The 22,257-nt window shown below is 42.3% G+C and overlaps 1 protein-coding gene across 2 annotated transcripts; it reads left to right on the top strand.

Annotated features, from left to right (window-relative positions):
- Positions 1 to 2,061: 2,061 nt before the first annotated feature.
- SERBP1 (SERPINE1 mRNA binding protein 1) lies at positions 2,062 to 19,084 on the top strand (the record flags this gene model as incomplete). 2 transcript variants are annotated; one of them, XM_082002639.1, is made up of 9 exons in its annotated part: positions 2,062 to 2,449; positions 5,640 to 5,805; positions 6,759 to 6,896; positions 7,040 to 7,111; positions 7,717 to 7,791; positions 10,142 to 10,319; positions 16,190 to 16,363; positions 17,417 to 17,455; positions 18,677 to 19,084. In XM_082002639.1, 9 exons carry the CDS (start codon positions 2,062 to 2,064, stop codon positions 18,731 to 18,733), a joined length of 1,287 nt encoding a protein of 428 aa, XP_081858765.1. In that variant the 3' UTR covers positions 18,734 to 19,084. The 2 variants fall into 2 exon arrangements, with proteins under 2 accessions (XP_081858765.1, XP_081858764.1); XM_082002638.1 differs by having other exon boundaries at positions 7,016 to 7,111.
- Between the last annotated feature and the right edge of the window lie 3,173 nt (positions 19,085 to 22,257).

The following is a 22,257-nucleotide window of genomic DNA, read 5'->3' as shown; positions in this document are numbered from 1 at the left end:
CAAAAGTAGAGCAGTGGTAGCTGTGGTACCACAGGGAAAGCTGATGAAGAACAATAAATGCAACCAAAATAATTTTCAGCTGATCTAGAAGAAACTAAACTGTGGACTTACTTTTTAAAACCAGTTGGTTTGTGGAGTCTCCAATTTATGGGCAATGCACGTTCGAGAACGGAACAAATGTAATGAAATTAATTTCTAAAGTGATTATTTAAAGCAGTCTAACTTCTTGGAGTAGGCAAGACAAATATTAGAAATATTATCCCTGCTGAGGATAAAGTTAATTATACTAACAGATACAAAAAGTTCTGACAACTTATTTAAAGATATGAACTGTGAGCGTAGGGAATAGTGTTTTGGAAGGACATGTCAAATCTGTGACAGTTAAATGTGTTTTAATCTCTCGATATAATTCCCACTGCCTAAAAATAGAACTATAAAGACTAATTAATACTGCAAATACTTACCATCTTGATATTGTCTTCTAATTAGATGAGTATAAATGTTAATGAAAGTAGGAAATTTTATTATACAACTAAGATCAAGGCAAATCTGCCAGGTTTTGAAACAGTAACTTTAATTGGTTACAGCAGCAAATCTCTTAAACCCCTTGTTACTGAATTTGCCTTCAATGACACACATTTATCTCAGTGTCACGCTTTAAAAAGCAATTTAATGCTAATGAGAAGTGTCAGATTTGCAGGTTTTGAATGCAAAAATGCTCTGTATCTTCAGCAGAGCAACGTGTCCCTGTGTTAACTCCATCTCTCAACAGACCGTGTCCACGCTTGCGGGACACACATGCGGGGTCCTTCGAGCACTCACGATCTTCACCACCATGATGTAAGAACGATTTGTCTTTCAAATCACACACCGCGGCCCTATCACCTTTCTAACCCTCAACAGACAACTGACAGCACATAATTAAACGCGTTTCTCCCCAAGTCTGCATTGGATCTGATGGCGAGTCCAGTGGCAACCATCCCGGGGGACAAACCCCGCGGAGCCTGAGCGCAGCGCTGGCTCGCACGTCGCTGTCCCACGGCTGCGTGCGAAGGCCCGGGCTGGGAAACGCAAAATGTCTGCCTGTGATTCCATGCTCTTCAGATTTTTTTTAACCTATTTTTGTAAGGCAACAAGATGGTGAAGGAGGACAGAGTGAGACATTCAGCACGAGTACTACTAGTGTGTTCAGCACAATACCTGCAAGTATGAAAGCGTTAATTTGTGACTGGGTGATGCTTTCACTCAGGTGTATCAGTTTGCTCTTAGTGTCTTAAGAGCTAATTAAAAACTGTAACTTTATTGCAGCCAGCCTGCATGTTTTAATCCTTAAATAAGCTCTACCCGTACCCGGAAAAGGTCAATGGATTATCTTTTCCACGTTTTTTCCTCCGGGAGGACCAGTTTCTCGGCCCAAGTTGCCGCCGGGCAGTTCAGAGCAGGCCGCGCCCCCGCGCCCTGACGGGAGGTGGGCCACAGGCACCGAGGGGAGCGGGCTGGAGCGGGGGCCAATGGCGCCTGCCGCCAGACACACACGCCTCGAATTCCGAGAGACGCTTTAAAAACAGGCTCATCGCGTCAAGACTGATGTCACCGCTGCCGGCAAACCCCTTCCAGGGCTCTCGGCACCCCCGGGTTACCCTCGGGGGCTTGGGTCGCGGCCGGGCCCCTGAGCCCCCTCAGGCGGCCGACGGGGGCCGTGAGGGGCCGCCTGGCCCACCCGCACCGAACGGGCCGCACCGCCGCTCCCGGCCCGGCCCCGCCCGCGGCGGTGGCGATGGCGGCGGCAGGCCCCGCGCGCCCCGCCCCGCCCGCCGCGGCGGCCCCAGACAATGGCGGCGCGGGGCATGCCGGGAGCTGTAGTGCGGCGGGCGGGCGCGGACGGCGGCGGGCGCGGTCTGCCTGCCATTCCCGTCGTGCCCCGCGCGGGGTGAGGTGCCCGGATGTGCCCGGCGCCGGAAGAGAAGCGGGTCTCTTCGGGGCCGGCCATCTTGTGCGGCAGCGAGTAGGGCGCGGGGGCCCGGCAGCATCGGAGGAGGATCCCGCCGACGGGGGCCCATCATGCCCGGACACCTGCAGGAGGGCTTCGGCTGCGTCGTCACCAACCGCTTCGACCAGCTCTTTGATGACGAGTCCGACCCCTTCGAGGTGCTGCGGGCGGCCGAGACCCGGAGGAAAGAGAGTGGCGGCGGCGGCGGGAGCCAGGGGGGCGGCGGAGCCCGCGGCGGCCCGGCGGGCGCCCAGACCAACTCCTCCGGCGGGGCCGGCGGCGGCGGCCCGGGCCAGGCGGGCGCCGGCGGCGGCCCCGGCAGCGCGGCCAAGCAGCTGCGCAGGGAGTCCCAGAAGGAGCGCAAGAACCCGCTGCCCCCCTTCGCCGCCTCCGCCGGGGGCGCCGGCGACCGCCGGGAGGAGGGCAGCGGCCAGCCCGGCGCGCCGCTGCGGAAGGAGGGTGAGCGGGGCGGCGGGGGAGGGAGCCGAGCGCCGCAGCGCTGCCGGGCCCGGCCCCGCCGAGGGGCCGCCCCGCGGGCCCGCGTCCCGCCGCGCACAAAGGAGGCGGCGGCGGGAAGGCGCGGCGGGGAACCCGGGCAGGGCCGAGACCTCGGCTGTTGCGGCAGCCCCGTGCCCGCGGTGGCCTCGCACCCACGTGGGGGAAGCGCATGGCGGGGCCAGCGGGCCGCAGGAGGCCGCCCGTCCGCAGGGCCCGTTGGCGGCGGCCCCGGGCCGCCGGAGCTCTGGGAGCAGCGGCGGTCCTGCAGGCCCTGCTGCCTGGCCGCACGTGGCCGCAGGCGGTGTGTCCCCGCGGCGCGGCCCGCTCAAAATGGAGTCGGGCGTGCGTGGGGTGCCTGGGTGCTGCCTCCGTGCCGAGACGGCTGTGGCACGGGAGCACGGAGGAGGGAGGGCTGCCCGCGGGAGAAAAGTAACGTGGACTAGAAAACCCGCGCAGCGCATCCTGAACTTAAATTGTTTCGGGTGACCTGGTGTATTTGACAGGATATCTGGCAGGTCCTGGGCTTTGCAAAACTCCCGTGGGTCACTTTGCTGGGGAAGGGTGTTGATAGGAATCACATATGTATTTTAATAATAGGTCGTGTGACTTCTCAGCCGTGTTTGTGTAAGGACATCCTGCACGGGAAACTTTGTTGAAAAAAGAAATCAAAGTGTAAATAGATTAAATGAATATGCGCTGGGCAAAGTTATTAGTAGGACACAGCCCTGCATGAAGAGGGGTAGGTGTGCACATGTCCCGTGGCAGGCAGCTGTAGCGCGCACAAACTTCAGCGCACGTCGAATTGCTCAGAACTCTGATAAATTTGGAATCCTTGAAATGCATCGAAGTGTGGTGACAGCAGTTGGCGCGTGGGTGAGGAAGTAGCTTGGGAACTGCAGTTCAACTCTAAATGATCTTTTCAGAAACATGGCCAGTTCAGAAGAGCACAGTGCTATGTGAAAGCGTCATGATACTTTAGTATATACTGCAGTGCATGTTGGAAAATAATTCACCACCACGTTTTATGGTTTTTAAGAACGAAAAAGTCTCAATATAATAGTTGTTTTAGAAAAATGTGCCTCCCAATGTTACTTGAAAACACCTTGTGAGAAGCAGAAGTTAGGTACTGTGTTACAATACTCTTTGCTTATGGATCTTTTGTACTTCAATGCTTGAGAGTTTTTCCCCTGTGAGGAATGCAGTAATTTGTCCCGAGTGGCAATTTGCTAAGCCAGTGTCCTCTGGAAATGGTAGTCAGAGGCAGAATTATGGTGGTGTTCCTCATGAGGTAAACCTGAACCATAGGCAGTGTCTGGCCAACGCAAGAGAACGCAAAGGGTTTTTGGTAGGGCTGGCAGTCCATGTTTACCTCCTGGTTTTCACACTCACTTTTTAAGAACAAGCAGTACTTCACTATGAAAAAAGTGGCTGGCTTATTATAGTAGTGAAACAGAGAAAGTCAGACCTGCTTTTGTAGCAGTGTGGATGGAGCTCTGTAGTAAAGACACTTTCCAGTTTGAAAACTTCTCATTTTTTGTGTGGGACAGTAGTTCTGACATTATAAAGGTGTTTGATGCCATGGTATTGACAGGGTTTGTTTCTTGTGTTGAATGTCTTGCAGTTTAAAACTATTCCACTACTCTGTAAACATGCAGGTTATTTGACTGGTGAATTACCAGTTCAAAGCTTTGTGATACTAAGAAAAAGAAATCACTTGTATTTTTGGTTAGGCTTCACTAGGAACCAGGTTTTTCTGAGGACAGGGTGTTTTTGAACTGTAAATTCAAAAGACGTGGCTTATTTATTCCAGTTCTGCAGCATACCACCTCTGTGACACTGGCCTGTTCGCTTTCCTTGCTGAGTTTTACCTGTTAAAATGAAATGGTCGTCCTTAGTTTGAGAGTGCTTTTTAAAGTAAATGCTAGTGAGTTTAACCCCTGTGTTTCCTCAGGGAATAAGGATTACTTTGCATGACATACATTGCTCGCAAACTTCATGTTAAGTACAGCTTGTAAGGTAAGGAAGACATTGTTCATTTGGGTGTGTTGGCTTGGATATCATTACAACTGTAACTTCTTTAACCCCACCCAAATATGACATTGCTTGTTAGGCAGGAACTTCTTTTAAAAAAAAAAATAAAAATTGGAAGTTTTTAATTAAAAAGATAGTTCACAATTCTTAAGCCAGCCTTAGGTGATTTGCTTAGTGTTTTTTCCCCTAAACATTTTGTCAAGAAAATAGCATAAGAAAAGAGTAATGTGTTTGTCCAGATCTTTCTAAAGAAGAGTAAATGGGCCTTTCACACGAGTGGAAAAAAAACAACCCTGTGTTTAAGATCATTCAGGTGTCTTAGTGGAAGATAATGCCCATCAGGAGTTATTACTTAAAAAAAAACTTTCAGAGGGCATAGAGAGGGAGTGGAGAAGGCTGTCCAGTTCAGTGGCACGGTGTATTCTTAAGTAAGTGCACAAGGAGGTGAGTCTTTGTCAGGGAGCATGTATCAGACTGCGAGGGCTGGTGTGGATGAGCACATTTAGTCACTGGCCAGCACCTACTGTACTGGCCTGCCTGTTCATCGGGATGCACGTGACACCTGGCTGGGTAAGGGTGGCCCTTGTGGGAGAGCACACCCTGCCCTGGGGAGTACTGCTAGCCAAAAAGCTTCCAAGAAGAGCACAGCAGGATGAAGCAGGGTGGCTGTCATAGGGACTTGGGTCCAGCGTGGCAATGCTGACTTCATTTTGGTGCGCATCAAAATAAAAACCACTTGCTGTACCTGAAAAGCACCTTTCGGCGGGGGGGGGAATCTTGCTTACCTTGATTGTTCTTTGAAAGTTGACCCTATCATTTTAACACAGATTACTAATGTATTGTGTGCTCTGACAGGTTTTGTTTCCTACAATATTATAAGAGTGTACACTTGTACAAAATACAATTTGATTGAAATGCTGCGTAAAAATGTGAATGAGAAGAGTCAAATGATCTACAGTGACTTTTTAATAAAGGTATAGTTTCTCAGATTACTTAGTCACAGGGCTAGAAGAAAAACTTCAATTCCAGCTTACCTTCAATATTGTTTTATGGTGTTAGAGTCAGTATCTCTCCCAGAGCAGCTCCACGTTCCGTTGATGTGTTTTGCCTAATGTTTCAGGGATAAGACGCATTGGCAGGAGGCCTGATCAGCAGCAGCAGCAGCAGCAACAGCAGGGTGAAGGCAAGCCTATTGACAGGAGACCGGAGAGACGACCTCCTCGTGAACGCCGCTTTGATAAACCTGCTGATGAGAAAGGCGAAGGAGGAGAATTTTCTGTTGATAAGTAAGAATTTTGTCTTGCATGACAAAAAGCTTCCCTGGCTGTGATAGGAAGGGGCTGTCCTGCATTCTGCTACTAAACTTAAAAAAAAAAAAAAAAAGCTGATTGAATCAAAATTAAATTGATTGAATTAAATTTTAGTCAGTCACAAGAAGAGCGTATGTTATGCAGACTATAACACTTTCCTTTTCCATGATTTTGTTTACAAACTTGACTTGAGTTTTAGACTGGGAGTGATCTAATGGGAATAGTGCCATTGGTTTAACTGAAAATGCAGTGTAAATCATTAGGATAGCCACCATATCTCTCTGAATGTATAGCAGATAGTTTAGGGAAGGAACTCGAGTATAGCTGTTGCCTGCAGGGTGAGAGTTGTTTGCTGTTACAGCTGTTGCTTAAATCTGTACTTCAAGCCAATAAAAGTTTGTCCATGTAAATATTTACACCTTGGCTGAAGTGACTTCAGATCTGGAAGTGGTGAATGTGCCTTATGTCTAGGCAAGTTTTAAAGTGTCTTGAGTGTCATGAAGGATCCATAATTCAAGTGTTCTCAAAGTAGTGTTTAAATACTAAAATTTTAGTATTTTAAAATTTTAGCCAAAGTTAAAATCCTTTTAAAAGAAGTAAGTTGGATGAATGTGAATTAACCAGATGATACTACAATGTCAACTTAACACAATACAAACACTAAATTTTGGAATTTAGTACTGGAAGATGCAAACGAATGGTAATCCTTCTGAGCATTTGTTTCCAGATTCTAAAACATGGGCATTATATATGTGTTTTTTTCAGTGTAATAATTTGGCACTGAAAGTAGAGCCTTGGCAAAGTTACAAACAGTAATTATCAAAGGAAAAGTAAGTAAATAAAATTCTCAGAAGAGAAAAAGAAAACCCTGAAAATCATGCTGGAAACTTTTGGAGCTGAAACATTCAAGTTTGGCTGTTCCATGCTAGGCCCATTCTTGACCGACCTATGCGTGGACGTGGTGGACTTGGAAGAGGACGCGGACGCGGCCGTGGAATGGGCAGAGGAGATGGGTTTGACTCTCGTGGCAAACGTGAATTTGACAGACATAGTGGCAGCGATAGATCGTAAGTCTTTAACTTTTTCTTTCTTTCTTTTTTGGCTATTCTTTACAATTAATACACATTTAAAATTTGCCTTTGAATTTCTGTATCTGGACACTATAATGTTAACTCAGTTTTGTTAGTTCTGTTTCACATTCACATTTCAGCGGCCTAAAGCATGAGGACAAGCGTGGTGGCAGTGGATCACACAACTGGGGAACCGTCAAAGACGAGCTAACGTTAGTAATCTGTAATTGCTCAGAAAACTATTAGCAGATTGTTAATTCTTACAGCTAATTCTTACAGTTTGCAAAATGTAAAGATTTATCTGCCTCTTTCCTTTGATTTTGATAATTTTTGCTACACTATTAAAGCAGCCTTTGCAGAATTTAGAAAATTAGTGATGACTTGTAACATAAGAGGTGGCTTCACTGTTAAAACTAGAATTTTCAGGAAGTTTGGAATTGGGGGTCTTGTGCTGGGTTTTGAACGATTCTTTTATTAAAAATAGAACAGTTTAATCTTGACAATGTTGATCAGGTTAAGCATGCTTTTTACAAGTACTACATTGAAAGCAGTATTTTTAATACCCGGATCCATTTGGTGTCTCAAGTACCGTGGGAGGCTTTCAGAATAGGTACTAGTAAGTGTTGGGGAAAACCCTTAGGAAGGTGGAAAGCATAGAACTTAAAAGGCACAGAGAGCACCAATTCTTAATGAAGTAATTCTTCTTAAAGGAGAGGGTTGTGTAAATCCACTATAGAACTTAGTCATTAATCTGACGTAGCTTTTAAATAGGGATGAACTTTTAAAAAACAAAACTCCAAACATTATGTAATTGCAGTGAATTGGATCAGTCAGCTGTAACTGAGGAAACGCCAGAGGGAGAGGAACATCCGCCTGCTGATTCTGAAAATAAGTGAGTACCATCCCTTGTAATGTTCTTGTATTGCTTCAAAGGTAGTATTACTTTGCCTTTAACCTCTGATATTTATTCCTACTTCTGTTTTGCCAACCTTAGCTTCTGTTTTCTTCAGTAGATAAGAAATTATCCACAGTGCTGCTGAAAGACTGTCTCTTTAAAAACTGCATGTCTAAAAATTGTTATCTTGAAACTGTTCATTAGTCACTTTCAGATTTAGTTACTAATAATCAGCTCTGAGATGCTTTGGGTCTTGGGATTGCAACTCCCCAGGTACCAAATCCAAGAGCATCAGTGCTTATAACTAGGTAGAACCATCAAGCAAAAGGAACAAAATGTTCTTCTGCCAGTGGAAGGCAACTTTTTTAAAAACAGTTTTTCAAAACAATTGTTGAGACTGTGTGACTATCCTGTAGAAGAAAGGTTATATCTCTTCTATTCTCTGGCTTCTGTGTATGGAAGCAATTTTCAAAGATGTTAACTTCATGGTTCTCATTTCACTCGGACAGTATTACAGAAGAAACCGGTGACTGGATGAATGACACTGAGTAACTAGAGAAGCAGAAGGAGCAGTAGTGATACTTAGAGTTGATGTAAAAACGTGATACAATTTTTCATGGTAGCATAGTACAATTAAATGTTTTATTTTAATGAGGAATGTGCTTTATGGTGAATTCCGAAGAAAATGGCAAATAGAACTTTGAAAGGTGTTTGCTTGAGATTTCTAATGAGGAGTTTGCTATAGCTTGATTACCTCATTAGTAACTTTGGTTAGTGGTAAAGAAGGTACAGTTACTGCATAGAGAATAAGAAATGGATTTAGTTTAAAACAAAGAATAAATGCTCTTAGTTCTCCAAGGTTGTGGTGGTCCAAGTTTAAGGTCATCTTGCATACAGAAGTAGTATGAGGCTTTTTAAGGAATCACAGCTTGAGAATTGGTCAGAAAATGCAAGCTAGCTAGCCCTTAAGATTGTATGCATTAGAAATCTGGATATATTAAATATGTTGTGTCTGCAGTATTTCCTGGATCTTTATTAGCAGCAGTGTCCTGGTGCTTGACCAGATACTGACCCATCTGTGTGCAGGTCACTTACCTGCAGAATTCTGCAGGCTATTTGTATGGGTTTTTTCTTCCTCAAATCTGCAGAAAATGTGTACTCTTCTCGGTTTCAAGCATAACACATCTGTTGTAATCCATCAGTTATCTTTAGAGAAAAGCATCTTTACATGGGTTAGTTTTCAAGCTGGCTAGTTTGGTGTGGACATCTAACCTAAATTTTTCAGCGGAACTGTAGGATGTTTTACTCCATTAAAATGCCAAGGGGTAATATCTTTGCCTTGAACAAAAAAATGGCTTCTAAATATATGCCATGCCAAAAGTAATTCTGTCCTACAGAAGGAGAAAAAATTGAAATATGGTAATTTTGCTGTAGAACCTCTGCATTATTACATCAAAATTAATGGCTACAAAATAAAGACCTTTTCTGAAGTTGAGGCTTTCATGATCTTTTTTTTCCTGCACCTACGTGGCACTAGTTTTCTATAAATCAGAAACTAGTTTTCTGTAAATCAGAAACTTAGTTGCATTAGCACACTGAGGAATGACAAGTCAAGAGGATTGACTGCCTATATAGTTGGAACATGATCTGTTATTGAGCATAGTGGTTGTGTGTTTTACTTAAAAACAGCTCTTTGGAGAAGGTAGAGGCACCAAAGATTTGCAGTGAGGTGATAAGTAACTTAAGTTGTATGCTGTTGTTTTTTTCAAGTTGGTTGGGAAATTAATAATTGTCTTTGGTTCAATAAAGGAGGCAGACTATCCAAAGTTGATTAAATTCTAGTTTTTAAAAAACTAACGAGCTTGAAAATGTGGTAAGATCAAGTGTGCTCTCACTGCCTTAGCTTGAAGAGATAACAGTGAGAGAGAACTCTCTTTGGGAGAGGGGTATTTTAAAAGGGGGGGCGGGGGGAAGCTCCAAACAAGTCCATTGCAGAAATTAAGCAATTAGGCTTTCATATTTGTAAAGAAAATTGTCATTAATATGGAAAATAGCTGGCATGGGTCAGTGTTAATTTTAACATTTTGCTGTGCTGTGCTTACCATCTAGTTGCTTAAAGGTGTCTGGCTGTGATTTCTTTTGGCACTCTGGCTAAGGGAGATGAGATTTCACCTGTGCTTTCTGAGTGGAGGAAGTGAGGGTTTTTCATATATGCCTCAACTGCTAAATACTTGAAAAACATTATTTTTGTTAATAATTTGCTGCTGATTAATGGCTGATTTTGAATTTGTTGTATCTAGAGTCTGAGTTCTAAGTCATGATCATAATATCCATGAATTTACTGCAGAGAGAATGAGGTTGAAGAAGTTAAGGAAGAAGGTCCCAAGGAAATGACCCTGGATGAGTGGAAAGCTATTCAAAGTAAGGATCGTGCAAAAGTTGAGTTCAACATCCGTAAACCAAATGAGGGTGCTGATGGGCAATGGAAAAAAGGATTTGTTCTTCACAAGTCAAAGAGCGAGGAGGTAAAGTGATTTTTTCAATATTTGCTAGTATCCAGATTGTATAGGTTTTTCTATTGATACGCACTTCTTTAGATACGCACATTTTTTGAGATGCTGACCTGTAGCTGGAAGTTTATAATGAAGTGGGAACAACATTTCTCTCAAAACTGAAGTTACACAGTAGTGTAACTAGTCATTCTTACTGTGGTTAGTTTTAGCAGTTGATCTGTACCATTAGGTTGGTGTATACTATGATACATCACCTAGAGATGAGGCTGGAATACTGCTGCATCTGGGCAGGTAGCTTTGTAAGGACTGTCTCTTGGTGAGCATTTTGGCAAAAAGTTTGTCTATCAAATTTTATTTCTTTGCTTTTTATGCAGTACACAGATCTATGGTGCTTGCTAAACACGAAGTAAGATTGGAGAACTACTGCTCATGCCTCAGACACCTTAATACCTAAACGGTATTATCTGAAGTTTGTAACATAGGTATCTTGTAATTTTGTAATATTATATAGACAAGCATCCTTGAAACTTTTGAGCAACCAGGTGAAGTACATCTGTATGCTTCAGTGGTGTTGAACATAGTTTCTGTGGAATTACTTAAAAAATGGTAATTTCTCAAGCATGCTCATTTCAGTCATTGCAAAATTTTAATTACTCGGTTCCAAGGTAGTGAGAGTGGCAAGGAGATACACACTCTTTCACTTCGGAGTGGAGGGAACTGCTGAGAGCTCTGTTTTCTAACGCAGGGTTGCATTAATCTTTGGTTTTGATCTGTGTTTTTAATACTCTGTAATATCTTAAGTGAGCCACTGTTAATCAGTGGCCTCCAGTTTTGTATACCAGATATTTCTGACTCCTTTTGAAGTAACTAGATCGTATGTAATACGCTGTTTGGTCTTCTAAGAATGTATTTCTGCTTTCTCACACCTTACCAATTTTTTCTTGTAAGCTGGGGGCATAATACAGTTTGGGAGGCACTATTCAGTACTTTCCAGTGAAAACTCCATTTCAAACCTCATTGAACACAGAATGAGTTTGACTTTGTGACAATCGTGCTATTTTCTTTTCTTGCTGTATAAGGTAGTTCTTTAAATGATTGAGTATCTTTTTGTTTACCTTTAAGCTGTTCAGTGTTTGACGTGTTCATTAAATACTGCTTTCTCTGGCTTGTGTAGAGAAGGGAAATTGAGTTAGACTTACTCTTGCTTTAAAAGATATACATTAAAAGAGTATATTTAAACAGAAGTATTTATGTACTTAACCAAGATTTACTACACTGTAGTCCTTCAAGTTCCCCCAACCCCAGTCTCTCTGAAGGAGGCTTGTTTGACATTTAGTCAGCTGAAGACAGTCTTTCTTAACATATGTGCATGTATGATAGTGTAATACTCTGGAGTAACTTAAAAGCTAGAAAGATCCATGCTGTATTTTCCATTTGAAAAATGAATGGGTAGTTAACTCAAAAACAAACAAACAAAAACAACAAAGAAAAAAACCCAAAACAACCCCCAAAAAACCCAAACTACCCTGCTCCAAAAAAACGCAAACAAACAAAAAACCCCCACAAAAACAATGAGAATAACTAATCAAATACTTTCATGGAAGAACTGACATAATTAGTAGATTGTTCTGTTTGAGGTGTATTCGGTTAACTTCAAAGAAATGAGTCGGATATTTTTAACACTATCACATAAGAATTTAACAGCTCCTTGCTGTATAAGCACAGAAGTGAGATATTAACAAAACCGTCTTGAAATGTAGATGCTTTTGGCCTGCTTTTATTGTATGTCTGGCAGATGTGTCTCCCTCATTCCATTTATTCATTATTCACTGATCCCATGGGAAGCAGCATGGGGTTTTCTTGCAAAGTATTACAGCAGAATAGCTCTATAATACAGGTGTTACAAAAACCTTCACTGTGGCTCCTTTGTGAGCAGATTTAGAAGGTAGAATATTTAGAAGTCATGAACAAAACCTACCAATCACATGCTGTTCTTTTTCTGTTTGTCCTCTTGGACATACTTATGCGTCATGAAATGAAGGTTGATGTAAGGTTTCTGTGATTCTTATTGATAAGAAGGGAGTTGATGTGTGGAAGTGACTTGGTTCATAGGTAAATTCTGGGGTTTGGCCCAAAATCTTCTGTACTCTTTTATGGCTGAAAAATCACGGAGGGCCCCAGTGGATTTTCTCAGAAACTTGCATTGTGATGACCACCCTCATTCCTGTCGCTTGAGAATTACTGGGAGAATGTCCTAGGAGTCTGTGGGAAAAGGGAATATGAGGCTCTAGTACTGTTCATCTGCCATAGTCTTGTGAAAGAGCTGTCCTCCTCCTCCTCCTTGGCCTCTTCACTGAGGGGTGAAACACTTGACCCTATCTGAGGTCTTTCCTCTTTTTCACATCTGCTATGCAATTACTTAAAAGTGATAATTTGTATAAAATAAAACGCTTAATACTGTCTCAGATTCTTGCTGCTTTAATATGAAATCCATGTGTATTGGCAGCCCTCATCTAATGAGACTCTTTCCAGGAGATTGGGTTATGCCATAGAACAAAGATCCTCTTTTTCTTCTCTGCAGGCTGGTTTAGCGGCTTGAGTCTTTTTAAGTTCTGGTGGTGCAGCTGAACAAAAAATGGGCAGGAGTTGCATTGTGGAGAGATCTTAAAATTTGTGCAGAAAGTCGGATGCAAGTCTCCTGGAAGGACTGACACTAGTAGATCAGTTCCTGCTCTACGTATCTGTGGTGCCGTGCCTCTTTCCTGTGCCTTCTAACTTTCTTGCTAATCTAATCGCTTCCTTAGAGGAAGTTACAATGGGAGACTGAGAAATACATTTTGGAAAAGAATAGTTCATCTCTCAAAATTTGGAGGAATGACTCTTGAATCGAGGCTGTGCAGAAACCTTTTCTCATTAACAGTAATTTTAAACATTCCACCCTCTTGTCTGTCTAGTTCTGTATGCAGTGTGCCTCATGTATTGAGGTCCTGGAGATTGGCCTGCATGCGTGGTCTCTATTAATAGAGTTTCCAGCAGCTTGTGTTAAACTTTTTGGTATCGATCTGAGATTTCTCTTGTCTCCACGCCTGTGGTATAGCCCATCGTCTAGTCTTTCTGGATGCTTGCACAGCTGTAGATCTCATCCTTTTTGCTGCTTCATGTGCTCAGTGACATCTGTATCCGGCAAGCTCATGTGACCTTATTACCTGTTGTTTCTGTATGTAGTTGAGTCTCATTTCTTCCTTTTGTTTTCTCCCTTTGTTCCTTTTGTCACTTTGGTGTGGACACGCAACTTTCATCAGACAAAGGCGATGACAGAAATGCAGGGGAGTCTGCTGGAGTCAAATGAGGTACTGATCCTTTATATCTAACTGGTAATACCTGTGTTTTGATACAAGCCCCTTCTGAAATGAAGGTCTGGATATTAAGTCACAAAAATAAAGAATACAAGTAGATACAATATGGAGCTCTTCTGTCCATGCCTGTTGTCTAACTGTGCACTACCTAGGACCCTTCATAATTAGTACCCTTGCTTCTAATTGAGCTGATTTCAAACCGTATCATAAACGCTTCTATCATGAGTCTTTTTATTTTTTGTTGCTTTTTTTCCCCCATATCTCACTGTCTGCTTTGGCCCCCTTTCTGTTAGTAGCTTGTTCTTAATTTTTGACAGCCTTCCCCAAGACTCGTAAGTGCAGTAATGCCTTTGAGAAGCTATCGGTTATTAGATTGGAGTGCTGTTGAGAGTTGCCAATACATACAAATTAAATGCTTCCAAAGATGATTCAGAATAAGCGATTTGTACGGTATGTCTTTGACTGTTGTCACCTAAGTGATAGAAGAGTATGAGGAGAACATGCCAAGTCTTTCATTTGGGTTTTAAATTAGCTGTGGTTATTTTGGATGAAGAAATCATTGTGTTATGTACAGAATTCGCTATTTGTTGGGTGTAGTGGTTAAACCAAAGTTAAGCTGTGAAAATACAATGTTTTTGATAGACTGTAGTGGGTTTTTTAAGCAATAACGATGTAGGGAAGGAAATGCACAGAATTACTATTGTACAAAGCCACTGATACTACCTTTCAGAAAAGCGAATGTCATACAACTACCAGTAAGTTGAAAATACCATCTCGGTACCCTGAAGCGATCAAAACTGTAGATAAAATATTAAGGAGTAGGAAAGGAATCAAAACCATAACAAAAGCTATTGTGTACTGTTTCTCAAATTGTTGGTGTACTTAGATGTGAGTAGTGCCATGTCAGGCTGAGATGTGGAACGACTTTTCTCTGAAAAATAACTGCGTAGGCTAACTTCCTAAGTTTGGAAGAGAGATCTCTGAGGGAAGGGTGTACAGTTCAAGTCTGTAAAATCAGGAGTGGGATGGGGATCAGTTGTTACATGGAATACATCCCAGTGAAATATGTTTGAAATAAAGCAGTGTGGAGGGGTGTTTCTCATTGTGCCTAATTAAGTTGCAGTGCCCTCCACTGCAGGATGTTGTGGAGGCCAAACCTACAACTGGGCACAGAAATGGGTAATTAGATTGGTGGGGGAGAAGGCTTGTTATGGCTCTCTACATTATGGTGCTTGTGACTGACTTAAGGGATCCCTGAAAGCAGCTTTCAGCCTTTTGACTGCAGACCTCTGCGTATCCATTGGCTGCCTTACGAAGGATTCACAAATGGTAATTAAAGGGTATAGGGCTTAATTGCACAATATGTTGCCTTTGAAAGTCAGCATATTGTGTAATTACACCACAAGAAAAGTAAGCTATAGTCAGTAGGCTTAAGTTTGCACATGGCACCTCTTTAGGAAAAAACAAGCAAACTGAAAATTGCTGTGCCAGAAATAAGGTGGTTATACGAAAAAAGAGAGTTGTACGTTGTCATGTTTCTAACATGATGATTGGGCCTTGTAAGAGGCAGAGTGCTGGACTAGATACACCCTTGGTCTGATCCAGTTTTACGTTTTGTGTGTTGTCATAGGTGCCAAAACCTGATTACTACATGGAAAATTCATTTGTGCAAAATAGGAAAAAATAATTAATTTAAAAACACTTTCTTCTTTTTTGTGTTCAGTGTGTAATAATTTGAAATACTCAAATGTATTGAATAGTAGCATTTATGGTGTTAGATGTAACCTTGCGCATACTTGCTCCTTGAGGCTTAGGTTTCCTGCTGGGAACAACCAGCTGTAAGAGATTGTTGTATCGTGGCAAAGGTGGTGACAGTCCTATTTTTCAGTGTAACTGGTGAGACTGGTTCTCTGTTTCAGCATTAATGTTTTAGCTACTTCAGTTTGTGTTTGAACTGTTTATGCCTTGTTTGCTGTTTGTTATGGCTAATACAAACCAGTAAGGGATTCTTACCATCTCCCTTGTTCTAAATATTTATACAGGGCTAAGCAAATGAGAAAGTGTAAAGTACTCATTGAGCAAAATAAAGATGGGTTACCAAGTAAGTATTTAAAAAGAATGCAATTAATTGATAGAACCTGAATATTTCTCAGGATATGAAGTGAGAAGAGGAGAAGTGCTAGAATGCTGTACTGGCTTGCTGATAGCCAGTTTGGTCTCAGACAGGCCTAAATGTGTTCCTCTGAAGGAACTCCAGAGCTTCCCTAAATTATCAAAATACCTTTGTTTGCCCAAGCGCTTGTTTGATTACCTATATGTGGTTTTGTTGCCTGCACGAGTGGTATAACTTGATTTCGAACAATTCCTGCACTATCTTTTAACTTGAATCAATCAAGGTAATCAGTCATCAATGTGGGAGTGCATTTGGAGGAGAACACGCATGCCGTGGTGGTAAGAGTGCAACTACAGATGAAAAGGTTTCTTTGGTGATTTTTTTTCTTACTCATGGAGAAACACTCATTTCAGGCTCATGCTGAGGACTCTGTAATGGATCATCACTTCCGCAAGCCAGCAAATGATATTACATCCCAGCTGGAGATCAACTTTGGAGACCTTGGCCGCCCCGGACGTGGTGGCAGAGGGGGACGGGGTGGCCGAGGGCGTGGTGGCAGGGCCAGCCGTGGAGGCAGAACTGACAAGGTAAGTAGCTACAGCTTTTATCTACAAAAGAGTTTAGTTGCAGCTGGTTTTAGGATTTTCGTGCAGATAGTTTTAGGTGTCTTCCTTATTTCTGAGGGAGTGTCTCTGATGACAAACACCGCCTTCTAAAACCAAATGAAGTGTCTGTTCTTACAAGTTTACTTTAAACTAGGTTATTGTTAGGACAAAAGCATAAAATTTTCAGCAGTGTTCTTAGTAAACACAAAAAAAGAAGAGAGGGTGAAGAGAGGGTGGGGGAGTAGTTGGATTTAAAAAAAAAAAAAGTATCTGTCTTTGAAGGTTGTATCTAAACCCAAAAAAACCCTCTTCAGTACGGACAGATCTGAATGTACAGTGGGATGCTTCTGTTTGTGCCCGAGCAGAACTGCAAGTGTTGGAGCTGTTATTTTCAGACACAGTCAGGATGGTTTATCTGCATTGTGACATGTTGGGGGTGAAAGACTGGTTTTAAGGCTGCATGTTATATCTTGAAGTTGAGGAATTTTGAATTTTCATGTGGAAATAGGACTCTCAACTTCCTTGTGTTTGTGGGGATTTTTTCTTCCTAATCTGCAGTAACTTTTTTCTTCCTGAAGCCCCAAAGAAATACTCAGTACGGAATGGGGTTGGGGAGAGAACATGTAAAATTGAAGTACCGTAGTACAGCTACAGTAAAGATTTTATTTAATGCAGATCATTTATTCGGCTTAAGTTGCATCTAATCAAATTGTTACTCGCTAGAAAATGAGTTCAGTCTGTGTGGTGTGGCTTTCTTCACATAGACCAGGCTTGCTTATTTTTGTCTCATGTAGGACACTGACTTTGTTTTCTCTTTTACACTGGAACACTTTAAGTTTTAGACTTATTAGTTGGAAAACTCTCTCCTGATACTGATACAAGAAAATTTTAAGGAATTGATATTAAATGGTGGTGGGGTTTGCTCTGAGTTGTTTCACTAATATGGCATCTTGCTTCAAGAGTGCTGTCATAAATTAGTTAAAAGCTTTGAGATCTGCAGCTTGTTTTATGTTGACTGTGTTTATTTCCTTCCAGTTGGTTAAGGAGTTTGACGTGATCCACACACCCAACCAGGTTGGTGGTCTCTGCTGGAACTTAACATTACCTGTGAGCAAGGGCCTCCTGTTGCAGGGACTGTAACTCCCCTCCTGCAGTGGATTGGCTTTTTTGGCTTGCATTCTGCTTTTGTGTAATGAGCAACTGGAGGTACTAAGGCTATAGGCTTAAGGCCCTGCTGTTACTTTTTAACTCTAGTTTGTGGGCTGGGTAGTTCTGCAGTGTCTTAGTCTTGCGTGCAGAGGTTGATACAACTTTTATTGGAGTGGTTTAAATTTATCTCTTTGTCTTGATAAATTAATATATTTACAGGGAATTCCACTATCCTTGTTCTTCATACTCTTACTCTCTTCCACATCCCTCGTGAAAGTATTGTAAAATACTTAATTTCTGCATTTCATTGTAGCACTGTGTTTTTAGGTGTGGTACAGAGCCTTTTAAAAAAAAAAAAAAACAACCAACAACTCTGTTAGGGAAGTACTGAGGAAATTCTTGGTTCATGTGTATGAATTTCTATAGCTAAGCTGGCACAAAAATTATATTTATCAACAGCTTGTTTGTGCCTGGGAAAAATTAAACATCTGAAACTTAATTTGTGCTATAAACAGGTCTCTTTTGTAACACTTCAGTCATGTCCCTCAGTAAGAATTGATGCTACATGCTAGTAGAATAGCATAAGCCCACATGTAGGGATCTCTTTAAGAATGGAAATAGAGATGTAGTTGTAACCTTGTGCAACGATTGTGCAAGCCTGGTCTGTTTGCCAGTAATGTCTCTTCAGATAGCTTTGATGCAAAAAGTAGTATAGGAGACTCTTTAGTCCTTGGAATAAAAAAAGAGTTGCTTTTTAGTAATTTGTTCAGGACTAGACCGCTTACTGCACTGTAGCATGTACCTCTTTGAAACGCAGTGTTTCCCTGTTGAATAGGGTTCGGGTTAAAGTAGTTTTAAAAAGGAAGAATTCCCACCCCTGTTTGTCTGGGGTGCAGGGATCCCCGTGCAAGTGCCCCCGGTCTGTTTGCTCAGGGTCAGAGGCTTAACCTCATCCCCGTGGCTGCTGGCTGGGCCCCAGCGTGTCCCGCAGCTGCGCAGTGCTCGCAGGTCGTGCTGCCCCACTGAGCCGCGCCCTGAGCCCTGTTTGCCTGGTGAATGGAAGGGCTTGGTAACATGTAAGGAATTAGAAACACAGTAGAGCTTGATGCTGCTGAAGGTAATAACTTTCTGATGTTTCTCTTTCAGTCAAGTGCTTCTGCTCCTGATGTAGATGACCCAGAGGCTTTCCCAGCTCTGTCCTAAACTGGATGTCATAAGCCAACCCCGCCCTCGTTGGGCCTTCCTCTCCGAGGCTTGCATGCTTAAGGATCCTAAACAACTAAGAAATTTAAAAAAAAAAAAGAGGAGACTGTCATTCATACCATTCACACCTAAAGACTGAATTTTATCTGTTTTGAAAATGAACTTCTCTCGCTACACAGAAGCAACAATATGGTAGTCAGTTTTGTATTTAGAAATGTAATGGTAGCAGGGATGTTTTCATAATTTTTTCAGAGATTATGCATTCTTCATGGATACTTTTTTGTATTGCTGCTTGAAAATATGCGTTTCCAAACTTGAAATATAGGTGTGAACAGTGTGTACCAGTTACAAGCTTTCACTTCATTTGTGTTTTTTTTTTTTATTCAGGATTTTAGTCATTTTCCCCAAACTACAAACCGGGTTTTAATTATTGCACACTATTTCCATTTCCTTAATTCCTGTTTAGCAGATTTTTATCAGCCCATGGTCTTTTGGAATATGTGAAATTTTAATTTGGCAGACTGTTAGTGCTGTGTGGAATACTAACTCCTGGAGTATTTTAGTTTTAATGCTTAATTTCAGACTTGGAAAAACAGTCATTTTTCATCTATGTTTGCTAGTTTGTTTACACAAAATCTTTATACAAAATTGATACCAGATACTTGAAAAAGATTCAAAGCACATTGGTTTATAGTTACATACCTGTGTATTGATCCAGCAATGATGTGTGGATAATTGGTCTAAGCAGTTTTTTTAAATTAATGTATTACACCTTTCGCTTGCCCTTTTTACCTTTATTCCCTCCTCCTCCCTTCAACAGAACAAGACTCTTTGTTGGAAAAAAAAAAAAAAGTTTTTAGATTCCCTATGCTTTTTCTTTGAGAGGGTGCCCTGCAGATTGGAGTAACCGTTCCTGTTGCTGGAGCTGGGAGGTGGGGGAAGGTGGTAGCTGTTGCTCCAGGAGTCTTTCCGGACTCTGGCTGGGATATGGAATTTAGCAGCACCGTCTGTTGGCACGAGTACATCAGTACCTGATGTATTCACAGCACTGCTCCGGCAGCGGCAGGTCTTCCGAGGAAGAAATGACAGGCCTTGGCTGGGTCTGGCAGGAGGGAGTTTTTGGTTACCGTTCCAGATTGGGGACATTGCAATCTGTGCGTGATACAGTGAGAAGATGCAAAAGAAAGGCCCAACACATAACGTCTCTGTCAAAATTTTGTTCTGGATCTGTGCAGTGTTTGAGATCTGATTGCTAGCTGACAAAATGAATGTTTTTCAGAGAGTGTTTGTAAGAAACCCTTTCTACCCCCGTAGAAATTTGCCCTAGGTTTAATTTAATCCCTGTGAGCAGGAACATTACCACTTCAGTACACAAAAGGAGTTAAGAGAATGACTAATAAAGAAGGTTTCTTAGGGTTTTTATCTGCAGCATTTGTTAGGAGACTAGAAACAGGTTTCTCATTTTATTTAATGTTTTACATTTTGGACAGCTTATAACATATTTGTAGTTTCTTAACTAGGTAGAAAACAAAAGGTAATGCCCTATTTTTTTAAAAGCTGTACAGGACAGGCAAAAAGTATTGGAAACATTTGAATATGAAATATCAAACTCCTTAATTGTGGTGTTTAGCTGGCTTGCTTTTATCTGAACTATTTCTACAAAAGTTTTCGTTGTAAACCACTGTTAATATCATTGGATTGGATTTTTAGTGCACTCACCCATAGTTTAAAGTACCAGGCTGTGAGAAGGAGGCAAGTTTTCAAACAGTGGATGGTAAAACCTCATGGTTCGTTTCTCCTGACTGTGAGCTGATCTTACGCAGGTGCTCAGTGTGGGGGCTGTGGCAGGTCCAGCACTGAGTTATTCATCTTCCCCCTCCCTTTGTGGTTTGGTAGAGTGTGTTGCAGTTTCAGTGTTAGGGACACCTTGGATAATAACAATTAAACAAATGCCTTGATAGAAACATTGATGGAAAAGCTTTCTCTGTAACATAAACCTTCCTCCCCTTATCCAAACTGTATGTTTTCTGGTTTAGTTGTCACTCAGCCTTTTTTCCAGATGACTTCTGGGCCAGCCAGTCAGTCGTTTGGGGCCCTGCTAGCTGGACTTGGTCAGAAGCTTTCCCTTCTCCTGCTTTAGAGCATAGAGCAGTTCCCAAATGGCATGTCACGTACAATTTTCAAGACAACTTGTACTTAAAATTGGTCCGTCCGCTGTTCTGATAGATGTAAATTTGCCTCTTTCAGTCCATTTGTGTTAAGAACTAAAACTGTGAACATATATCTTTAATACTGGTGGGTGTTAACTGAAATAAAGGTTTATTTTCATGCTCTTTTAAAAATGTCATGGAAACACATGGAGATGAAACCACTTAGATTAATAGCGTCTCATCTAGGTTCTGCCCCAAGAGGTCCAGTCTGCCTGTGGCGATGGTGCCCAGGCATTTCCATTGCCAGGAACGGACTTTGCTTTGGGAAAATGTCTCCCTCCAAGTAGCTTATTCACAATTAATGAGCTTGCTCTTTAGTAACACTTTCTGTCCTCGTTTGCTACTTGTGCTGTCACGCCAAATCCAGAGGACTAGACCTTTTAAAATCAGAACAATGTGAAAAAGATGGTCAGCAGAAAAAGTTGGAGAGAAACAGAGAGAAGCATGTGGTGCAAATTGGCTTTAGAATGTAATGATGGCACGGTTTGAGCATGAAAGTTCATCTTACAGACTGAATGCCTCTGATACTGGGAGGAAACAAGACTGATTAATAAATGCAAGTGTTAGCTGTGTGGGGAAAGGACCTAAATTCTTCTGAGACATCAGAAGTCGGTGTGAATATATGGTGTTTGCAGAGCTGAGACCACTCTTGCCTGTAATGACTCTCTGCCCGTGGAGATGGGTTTGCGTAGCCAAGCCTCTTGTTTTAATAAACGCAGGACATATGACTAAAAGATGACACTTCAGCATTTGCTAACCTTCTTTTCTAAAATCATTACAAGGGCCACATTACCTTCATTCTGTACCCCTCCTCTCTTCTGCCTTTGCCAGGTAACAACCTCCCAGCCAGGCTCGGGGTGTGTTTGCGTGAGCGCAGAGTGCCCTTGACGCAGCGGTTGGCAAGTCCCCCGCTGTGCTGGGTGCTGGGCTAGAAAAGCCCAGTGGAATATTCTTGCTGGGGGGGTGTAACCTGACTGTGGGGGAAGGGGTTCATTTACCCTTACGGGGAGACTTTTGGGTAGGAGTGAAAAAGTTTGGTGGTTGTCCTACTCATGATGCTGTTTGTCTCTTCAAGTTGCAGTAAGGTTTTCTGGGAAGCCCCATGTGGGAATTTACTTAAGGACTTCGAAGAACAAGGAGAAAACACATGCAAGTGTTGCATTGTCCATGTGTTGAAGGTCAATACGCAGAAATAGGTGAATGACAAAATAGTGCGCATTTTTTTTAAATACCTTTCTTTGGTAATAGGTATCTAATTTGGCTGCATGCAGCTGACTTGTGCTGATTTGTCTGTGATGCCCAGCCAGAATCCTC

This window comes from Phaethon aethereus, assembly GCF_964289735.1.
Source record: "Phaethon aethereus genome assembly, chromosome: 8".
Taxonomy (NCBI): Eukaryota; Metazoa; Chordata; class Aves; order Phaethontiformes; family Phaethontidae; genus Phaethon; species Phaethon aethereus.
Note: the sequence above shows the minus strand (reverse complement) of the source record. Positions and strands in the feature narration are given on the sequence as shown.